Source organism: Schistocerca cancellata, unplaced genomic scaffold (assembly GCF_023864275.1).
Source record: "Schistocerca cancellata isolate TAMUIC-IGC-003103 unplaced genomic scaffold, iqSchCanc2.1 HiC_scaffold_1150, whole genome shotgun sequence".
Lineage (NCBI taxonomy): Eukaryota > Metazoa > Arthropoda > Insecta > Orthoptera > Acrididae > Schistocerca > Schistocerca cancellata.
This window is the reverse complement of record NW_026047149.1, coordinates 5519922-5530944: the sequence shown is the minus strand read 5'-3', so window position 1 is coordinate 5530944 and position 11023 is coordinate 5519922. Positions and strand designations below refer to the sequence as shown.

General features: G+C 44.9%; 1 protein-coding gene across 1 annotated transcript in view; it reads right to left on the bottom strand.

Moving 5' to 3' along the window:
• Nucleotides 1-618: 618 nt before the first annotated feature.
• LOC126159971 (voltage-gated potassium channel subunit beta-2-like) overlaps nucleotides 619-11023 on the bottom strand; it is a 683413-nt gene continuing 673008 nt past the window's right edge. Inside the window, exons 11-12 of the mRNA XM_049916778.1 lie at nucleotides 5982-6221; nucleotides 619-1827 (exon numbers count right to left, since the gene is read on the bottom strand). Of these exons, the coding sequence (XP_049772735.1) occupies nucleotides 6120-6221 (102 nt within the window). The 3' untranslated portion in view covers nucleotides 619-1827; nucleotides 5982-6119. The remainder of the gene's footprint in view (nucleotides 1828-5981; nucleotides 6222-11023) is intronic.

The following is an 11023-nucleotide window of genomic DNA, read 5'->3' as shown; positions in this document are numbered from 1 at the left end:
ATGTCCATGATTCAGGGTAACTGATGTAACATAACACATCCCAGATAGTTTTCTTGGATGTTTCGTTTCTCCTGCAAATGTGGCCCTGCACATCTAACTGTGGTACTTAATGCAAAGTTGTATGGTTACAGGATTTTCAGAAATCTATAAAAGAACATAAATTCCATGTTTGTACAGCAGAACAGAGTATATGTTCATGATGATACTGCCAGTAGAGTTAGGAAAGCCCACGGGACAGACGAATGGATACAGGATGTCACACACATTAAAGCAATTGACACAGAAATTTATCCACACGCACCTAGGCACAGATTTTCATATAAGTTTATAAGATTACAGGAATTCCAGATATCAATAAAAAACTAGAAATTTACGGATCTGCACTGTCTACAAAGATCATGAATTTTCAAAATGATACTGCAAGATGAATCAAGAATGTGTGTGATATAAAGCAATTGATGAAGTGTACCACAGATTGAATAATGCTGCTGGATGTTTACTTTCATGTGAAAATGTATCCCTGCACATCAGATTATGGAGTTTGAGATGCTGTTATAAGATTACAGGAGTCTCAGGTATCTTAAAAAAGTAGAAATTAATAGGTTTACAGGAAATTTTTCCAAATGATCCTGTCAGTTGAGTGAAGACTCTTATGTCACGGAGAACTTAAATTTAGAATGTCAGAAAGCTGATAATTCTGTTGAGAGCTGCCTTTGTTTTGCAAGTGCATCTGTGTTTATCTGTGTGTGGTGATGCATGTAGTGTTGCAAAGTTAAAGAAGTTTGAGATATTCATAAGCTGCTAGAAATTAGTGGGTTTACGCTGGAAAGTGCTGGAAATTTCCAATAAGCATACTGCCAGATGAATCACAAAACCCCACCGCACAGAAACATTGATGTACTATGTGACAAATAAGATAACACAGTGTTTGTGTCACACAATGTGTAGTTTCCTTGTAGGGTTTCTGAAAGTCACTAACGATTTTCACATATCTTCCAAACAAATCAGGTAAATTTGTAGGCATATATACAGTGCTGAGGTAAGTGAGTGCACTTGTCCTCCGAGGAACTAACGGTGCGAACATTCTGTCACCTCCAGCGATTGAACGTGACGCAGCACTTCTCGGTCGCTGGCACAAAAGGTTAATGTTTATAGGCTTTCCACAATGGTATCACAGTTGTCCATTAAAGAAGGTTGGCTAGATATGGAGACACATTCACAAGCACCAAACAGTGCTTCACAAGAGGAGGATAGGTCACGACCATGAATCTGGTCTCCAATGATCAATCAAGGCACTCCACTCCAGATCATGTACAGTTCTGTGGGAACACAACCACAGCCGGGTGGCTGATGTGATGGAGGCTGGGACCAAGAGTTCGGCCCCCAATGATCAATCAAGGCACACTCGAGGTCTCACAGTACCCACAGCCGAGTAGCCGGTGTGGTGGCGGTCAGCCGCGCTGCTCAATTGTTCTCTTCCCACCAGCTCTCGTTGAGGCAGGCACCGTAGCTCTCCGCAGCAGCTGCGACGGCCGCGTCAGTGGACAGTGACGAAAAGAGCAGCGGGAGTGTCTCGTCCTCGTCGTCGTCAGCTGCGCCACTGGTGCAGCCACCCCCGACACGGCCACTGCCGCCTCCCACTCCACCTCCGCAGCAGCCGGCAGGTGCCGACGAGGTGGACCCGTGGTGGTGGTAGGGCTGGTGCTGGTACTGGTAGGCCCCGTAGGTGGCGCTAGGGTCTGAAGCCCCCAGCACGGAGGAGTAGCCGGGGGCGGAGGCGGAGGCGGGGCCGGCGAGCACCGGAAGCAGGTCGCCCACCCCGCCATCCTGTGGGCATACGAGGTCAAGCGCATTATTTCAATTCATTTTAGTTTTAATTCATAGCCGTGTGGGATTACCCAAGCGGTCTAAGGCGCTGCACTCATGGGCTGTGCGTCTGGTGCCGGTGGAGGTTGGAGTCCTCCCTCGGGCATGGGTGTGTGTGTGTGTTTGTCCCTCGGATAATTTAGGTTAAGTAGTGTGTAAGCGTAGGGACTGATGACCTTAGTTGTCCGCAGCTCGTGGTCGTGCGGTAGCGTTCTCGCTTCCCGCGCCGGGGTTCCTGGGTTCCTGGGTTTGATTACCGGCAGGGTCAGGGATTTTCTCTGCCTCCTGATGACTGGGTGTTGTGTGATGTCCTTAGGTTAGTTAGGATTAAGTAGTTCTAAGTTCTAGGGGACTGATGACTATAGATGTTAAGTCCCATAGTGTTCAGAGCCATTTTTTTTTTGATAACCTTAGCAGTTAAGTCCCACAAGATTTCACACACATTTTGAACATCATTACATGTTCTTTAAACCAAGAAGCTAGCATCCTGCTTATCCCCCTTAGAGCAAGAATTGAAAGGAAAACGATGCACCTTCATGCTTGGTGGTAACCAATTTGCTAATTGCGGTAGCTGCACGTAAGTGATGCAATGAAAGGTTTCTGATGGGTCACCTATAGGATTTCTCCGGAATATTTCCTGTCGGCTTACCTGTTTTATCATTTTAATTCCACTCCTAAACCTTTCTTTTCTTTCCATCATTGCTTCCTCGATGTTCAGATTGAACAGTAGAGCCGAAAGGCTACATCCTTGTCTCACACCCTTTTTAATACGAGCACTTTGTTCTTGGTCGTCCACTCTTATTATTCCCTCTCGGCTGTTGTACATATTGCATATGACCCGTCTCTGCCTATAGCTTACCCCTACTTTTCTCAAATACTGTTTTATCATTAGACATTGCCGCGCGGGATTAGCCGAGCGGTCTTAGGCGCTGCAGTCATGGACTGTGCGGCTGGTCCTGGCGGAGGTTCGAGTCCTCCCTCGGGCATGGGTGTGTGTTTGTCCTTAGGATAATTTACGTTAAGTAGTGTGCAAGCTTAGGGACTGATGACCTTAGCAGTTAAGTCACATAAGATTTCACACACATTTTTTTTTAAATTCATAATAGACACACTACTGACCATTAAAACTGTACCTCCAGATAAGATAAAAAATGAGAACATTTTACTTATTATGCATCAGCAGTACAATGGTAAGAAAGCAAGATTATATTTGTGGGTGTGTTAGGGCACACAGGATGCGAAATTCAGGACACAGAGCTGTCATACCTGCTAGTAACAGTGGCTCTATACCAGCTGCAAACCAAGTTGAACTAAACTCGTATGACATAAGGACATGTCATTCAATGTCGCTTCAACTCTTTGTCATAGTTCATCAATTGTAGTGGCTCATGAGTGGTGGCATGTCAGTCTCTCAGCAACCCGAGACCAGATTTTCTCAGTGTGTGAAAGATTCTGGAGATCGTCCTCACCAGAGCAACATTCAAACACTCTCTGTAGCGATGCAAGTCAGGACAACACAGTCGACATAAGGTCTTGCATTGTATTGTTGAAAGGTAAAATCATGGAGACCTCAAAGATGGTACAGCTAATGGCTCCCGCTCAAACTATCAGTGAAGAAAAAGAGAGGTGATTATGTTGTGTACCAAGTAGCACCCCATCCAACCATGCTTGGTGCTCAGCCCAGATGACGATGACAAATGCAGTGTTCGATTCTATCACAGCCTCCACACATGGATATGTCCATTGTGATCCTGTATCCAGAAGTAAGACTTACCTGAAAAGATTTCATGTTGCAACTCGTCTGTCCGCCATTGTCATTAGGCACCCCACTAGATTAACATCTACATACGTGCTCTGAAACCCACCATATGGTTTATGGTGTAGTGCACCATGTATGGCTGCTAGTGATTTCCCTTCCCATTCCACCCGCAAAAGAAGTGAGAGAAAAGTGACTACTGCATCAAGAGAAGCTACAACATGGTCACTGTCCTTACAGTCTGTGTTTTTCCAAATGTCGTTGCATTATTTGCAAGGATACTTGTTTGCTACAAAACACATTTATTTCATGATTAAACACACATAATGTGATCATACAACCCTGCATGGCTGAGCAAAAAATATCAGTCCTCTTGGACGCTAGTCAATTGGTGTCAGTGACACGATGAATGATATAGAATGTGGTCCTCCTGAAAACATTGATACTTACCATGACAGTCACAAGATGAGCATTATCAAAGAATGATAAAATCTAGTTTCAATAGGCCACTATACTGCTTCTCTCGAATATGCAGGCAACAGTTTATGCTTCTTACATCAGGAACAACATGATCTTCATACAAACAACCAACGTTCAAACGCGATATCTGAATGACAAATTTACTGCCTAATAATTCCTTATACACGGTACGTGGATGGCCGACCTACTCTGAGCAGTTGTGCTGAAATGGTAATGGCTGATATCAAAATACACTCCTGGAAATGGAAAAAAGAACACATTGACACCGGTGTGTCAGACCCACCATACTTGCTCCAGACACTGCGAGAGGGCTGTACAAGCAAAGATCACACGCACGGCACAGCGGACACACCAGGAACCGCGGTGTTGGCCGTCGAATGGCGCTAGCTGCGCAGCATTTGTGCACCGCCGCCGTCAGTGTCAGCCAGTTTGCCGTGGCATACGGAGCTCCATCGCAATCTTTTAAACACTGGTAGCATGCCGCGACAGCGTGGACGTGAACCGTATGTGCAGTTGACGGACTTTGAGCGAGGGCGTATAGTGGGCATGCGAGAGGCCGGGTGGACGTACCGCCGAATTGCTCAACACGTGGGGCGTGAGGTCTCCACAGTACATCGATGTTGTCGCCAGTGGTCGGCGGAAGGTGCACGTGCCCGTCGACCTGGGACCGGACCGCAGCGACGCACGGATGCACGCCGAGACCGTAGGATCCTACGCAGTGCCGTAGGGGACCGCACCGCCACTTCCCAGCAAATTAGGGACACTGTTGCTCCTGGGGTATCGGCGAGAACCATTCGCAACCGTCTCCATGAAGCTGGGCTACGGTCCCGCACACCGTTAGGCCGTCTTCCGCTCACGCCCCAACATCGTGCAGCCCGCCTCCAGTGGTGTCGCGACAGGCGTGAATGGAGGGACGAATGGAGACGTGTCGTCTTCAGCGATGAGAGTCGCTTCTGCCTTGGTGCCAATGATGGTCGTATGCGTGTTTGGCGCCGTGCAGGTGAGCGCCACAATCAGGACTGCATATGACCGAGGCACACAGGGCCAACACCCGGCATCATGGTGTGGGGAGCGATCTCCTACACTGGCCGTACACCACTGGTGATCGTCGAGGGGACACTGAATAGTGCACGGTACATCCAAACCGTCATCGAACCCATCGTTCTACCATTCCTAGACCGGCAAGAGAACTTGCTGTTCCAACAGGACAATGCACGTCCGCATGTATCCCGTGCCACCCAACGTCCTCTAGAAGGTGTAAGTCAACTACCCTGGCCAGCAAGATCTCCGGATATGTCCCCCATTGAGCATGTTTGGGACTGGATGAAGCGTCGTCTCACGTGGTCTGCACGTCCAGCACGAACGCTGGTCCAACTGAGGCGCCAGGTGGAAATGGCATGGCAAGCCGTTCCACAGGACTACATCCAGCATCTCTACGATCGTCTCCATTGGAGAATAGCAGCCTGCATTGCTGCGAAAGGTGGATATAGACTGTACTAGTGCCGACATTGTGCATGCTCTGTTGCCTGTGTCTATGTGCCTGTGGTTGTGTCAGTGTGATCATGTGATGTATCTGACCCCAGGAATGTGTCAATAAAGTTTCCCCTTCCTGGGACAATGAATTCACGGTGTTCTTATTTCAATTTCCAGGAGTGTATGTAGCACACTTGATACCAATTGGATGATTGTTGCAGGCCTTGATGTCTCGGTAATTTTAAGGGCAAACAGTTAATTAGATGAGTGGAGGGAGGGGTCACTAAAATAAGAAGCTGTTGTTGGTAACATGGAGGCTAAATCAGATCAGCAGGGTGATGAACCACCGTGAAGATCGAGTGGAGTATACAGTGAGGAGAGCAATGTCCTAGGGAATACGTGTTACCTGAGTCAGCCGAGGTCACTGGATGGTGCAGAAGGGCAGCTTCTGAGCCTGACTGCTGAGTTGCTGATGGTCGGCGTCCTCGTCCTTGGGCGAGCCATCAGCGCCCCCTCCGGGTCCCCCGGGGGGGCACATTGATTGTCATCTAAGCGCCAGGGTGGACACCATGGGTGGCCTCGCTGGCTTGTTGTCCAGGATGCGCTCCAACTCTGCCATTGTGCTGCTCGTCAGCTTTGGCACCAGCTGTGGCACGGCAAACACAGTATCACAGTTATATCATCCCTAGGTGGGACATAACCCACACTAAAATTAACCACTTTCCAATTGGTAATTCAACTTATTTTGTGTATGAATTAGCTGGCGCAATGTGCTTCTTTGAAAGGACTAGATACCGTCTTTGAACTTGGCTACCAATGGAGTTTCTATAATTTTTGATGCACTGAGCTCTTTGTTAAGACAGTGCTGAGTGCACGTTATTTGGTCGATTCATGGACCGACCAGTTCAGCTGACATACTGATGAACTGACTAAGTGATGGATTGACCAACTGAGAGACTAATGGCTTGAGTAAATGACCGATGGACTGAGCAACAAGTCAAGTGATTGACTGATTATACAGTGGATGGATAGGTGGACCAACAGATGGATGAATGGGTGAATCGATAGAGGAGTAAATTAATGGATGGTTAGAAGACTTGTTGGAGAGATTGATGGACTTTGTTACTGATAGACTTTATGAGTGAAGGATATTTGATTGAGTGATGATTGACTAATTGATAGACTACATTGACTGATTGTACAGTGGGTGGATAGTTGGATGTATAGATGAACCAACATGGATGAATGGGTGAATTGACAGAGGAATAAATTAATAGATGATTAGATAATTTGTTGCAGATTGATGGATGTTGTTACTAATAGACTTAATGAGTGAAGGTTATTTGATTGAGTGATGATTGACTAATTGGCAGACTGATGGTTGGCCAATGACAGACTGAGATATGGTGTAGTTGCTTGATAGAAGGGTTGACCAGTTGACTGGCTGGTGGATTGATTCACAACCCAAATGATTGAGTAATTTACGAAAGGGTGGATAGATGGATGACTAGAAGGATAGATGGATGAAATGAGGTAGGGATGAATTAATGGATGGACAGATTGATGAACTGTATGACTGACAGAACGATACATTGATTAGCTAATTGATTTATTGGTTGCTTTATGTGAATTATTTACCAGATAGCTGAAAAAGACGTTTTCCACATCGTCCTTATTTTCATTTTCTTCTGAGAACATTCCAGATCACTTGAGAATGTCATAAAACTAACATTCAGAAAAATCGTAAAAATTTTAATATTTCATGTTCAAAAATAATCTCGAATGTCCAATAATATTCATGGATACTAAATACATTTAAGTATTCAATAACACGCTAATTTCAAACAGAGTACAATGTCAATCAGTTATTCATTTCTTTATAAAACACCAAAAACAAACCAAAACAATCATAAATATTCGAGAACGTTAACCCTTGTAATCAAATGACTTTGGTGGAGACAATTCCAATGGCACTAATCGAATTTGTGGGCTCATGTAACACATTCCCAACTGCTTCACAGACTCCCTATAGGAAGGCCTTGGAGTGAATCCCTTTCTACACACCCATACGTCCGAACTCAAACCCTGCAGTTTGAAATGGAAATCTTTTTCAAGGGTGCGAATGGAGGGCTGCCAAATCATATAACTGCAGGGGTGGGTCTCAGAGTTAAGGCAGAAGGCATGAACAAATTGTGCTACCATTTATTATATATATTGATTTAAGGAGGTATTGATGTACAGATGGCTCAAATAATTGATTGATTGGTGTATTAATTGACTATAATTGTTTTTTTTTCAGCCAAAATAATCTGGAACGTGTCACTTTATGGGATATATATAAATGATAACTTTTAAAATAAATGAATATATTATTTTTCGATCCTACACTGTCACTAGAAACTAAGTTTTTCTGAATGACTGACTGGGCTTCCTTGAAGGGACTTTACACCTTTGTAGATCTGCTCAGCAGTTGGAACCCCCACACTAAATTTATCCAAAAAGGTTGTGCACTCTAATAGATTCACACAGCAGAAGGATACAGGTACCCCGTATTAGATTACATACACTCTTTGCCTTGAGCTCGTAGGTGATCCGCTATACGCTACAGATTAGATGGGTGGACGGACCCACCTGCAGGGGCGCACAGCCAGTTCACACATACGGACCCCAGTAGCAGATGGTGGAATCCATCTGTGCTGAGACGTTAAGCGGTGACTAGCTGGTTATGAGAACAGATTATACAGCCTATTGGGCTCATCTGGAATGATTGTACCCTTTTGTAGATATGCTTAATATCCTTAATCAGATTCATCAAGAAGGAATATGTGCTCAAGTAAACACAACCCTCTGTATAACGATTACCAATACAAAGATAAACCCAGGTACTGTGATAATTTTATATGGATCCGGCTGATATGTAGTACGTTAATAACCCCCCCCCCCCCCATCCTCCCATTACAATGATGAAGTAAATTTAGCAACACACTGCTGTGTTGTTGTTGTGGTCTTCAGTCCTGAGACTGGTTAGATGCAGCTCTCCATGCTACTGTATCCTGTGCAAGCTTCTTCATCTCCCAGTATCTACTGCAACCTACATCTCCCTCTACGATTTTTACCCTCCACGCTGCCCTCCAATACTAAATTGGTAATCCCTTGATGCCTCATAATGTGCCCTACCAACCGATCCCTTCTTCTAGTCAAGTTGTGAAACAAATTTCTCTTCTCTTCAATTGTATTCAATACCTCCTCATTAGTTATGTGATCTACCCATCTAATCTTCAGCATTCTTCTGTAGCACCACATTTCGAAAGCTCCTATTCTCTTCTTGTCTAAACTATTCATCGTCCATGTTTCACATCCATACATGGCTACACTCCATACAGACACTTTGAGAAATGACTTCCTGACACTTCAATCTATACTCGATGTTAACAAATTTTTCTTCTTCAGAAACGCTCTCCTTGCCATTGCCAGTCTACATTTTATATCCTCTCTACTTCGACCATCATCAGTTATTTTGCTTACCAACAACAAAACTCATTTCCTACTCTAAGTGTCCCATTTCTTAATCTAATTCCCTCAGCATCACCCGACTTAATTCGACTACATTCCGTTATCTTCGTTTTGCTTTTGTTTCCTGTACTGCTTGCTCGATATACAGATTGAATGACATCGGGGATAGGCTACAACCCTGTCTCACTCCCTACCCAACCACTGCTTCCCTTTCAGGCGCCTCGACTCTTATAACTGCCATCTGGTTTCTGTACAAATTGAAAATAGCCTTTCGCTCCCTGTATTTCACCCCTGGCACCTTCAGAGTTGAAATAGAGTATTCCAGTCAACATTGTCAGAAGCTTTCTCTAAGTCTACAAATGCTACAAACGTAGGTTTGCCTTTCCTTAATCTATCTTGTAAGATAAGACATAGGGTCAGTATTGCCTCAAGTGTTGCAACATTTCTACGGAATCCAGACTGATCTTCCCCGAGGTCGACTTCTACTAATTTTTCCATTCGTCTGTAAAGAATTAGTATTTTACAGCCGTGGCTTATAGTTACGGTAATTTTCACACCTGTCAACACGTGCTTTCTTTGGGATTGGAATTATTATATTCTTCTTGAAGTCTGGGGGTATTTTGCCTGTCTCATAGATCTTCCTCGCCAGATGGTAGAGTTTTGTCAGGACTGGCTCTCCCAAGGCCGTCAGTAGTACTAATGGAATGTTGTCCACTCCTGGGGCCTTGTTTCGACTCACGTCTTTCAGTGCTCTGTCAAACTCTTCACGCAGTATCCTATCTCCCATTTCATCTTCATCTACATCCTCTTCCATTTCCATAATATTGTCCTCAAGAACATCGCCCTTGTATAGAGCCTCTACATACTCCTTCTATAGAATAGCGTACAGCCCCGGGCTGTTGAGCTTCAGTAGCAGACAGAAGTGTTTTGTCGAGCTCATAATCTTATCTCTGCGATTTTTGCATCCTGTGAATGTTTTTAGTTGATGCAAACGCTTTGGACCTCGCTAAGATTTGGACCGTGGCTGGTAATCGGAAACGAATAAGGTTGGAGACAAAAACGGAGGTTTATAAAAAACATTGGTAGCGGAATGAAGCAAGTAGACGTGGCGAGGAAGTATGGAGTTGCACAATCGACGGTAGCTACATTCCTTAAAAAACGAAAAGAAATTGAAGAAAGTTTTGCAGGTGGCAAACTTCAAGAAAAAGAATGGAGACAGCTGGTGCTGACTGTGTGGACAGGGGTACAGTGCGGTGGTTTCCTCAGATGCGTGCTCAGAATGCACTAATTAATGGTCTTAGACTTCGCTAAGTTGCTTGGCGATTCTAATTTTAAGGCAAGTGACGGATGGTTGGAAAGATTTAGGGACAGGCATGGGGTCATTTTTAAAGTGATTTACGGAGAAGAAAAATCACCACCTTTAGTCGATGCAGAACTTTGGAGGAAAAACTGCACGTGTAAACTGTTAGAAAAATACAGTCCTGAAAACTTGTAGAGATGAGGCGGGATCGTTTTATGAACTGGTGCCAGAGAACACGATGGCCTTTAGAGGAGAAAAGTGTAAAGGAGGGAAGCAGTCTAAAGTACGCTTAACTGCAACAACGCGTCAGGGACACATAAATTGACACCGCTGGTCATCGGACGATCAGCAAACCTACAGTACTGACATTCAAAGTGATCTGGAGATTTATTCAGCAGTTACTGGTAAAACCATAGATGCCTTAGTAGTTCAATACTTGTCAGTGGATGATGAGGCAGCCAGCCGCTGTGGCCGAGCGGTTCTAGGCGCTTCAGTCCGGAACCGCGCTGCTGCTACGGTCGCAGGTTCGAATCCTGCGTCGGGCACGGATGTGTGTGATGTCCTTAGGTTAGTTAGGTTTAAGTAGTTCTAAGTTCTAGGGGACTGATGACCTCAGATGTTAAGTCCCATAGTGC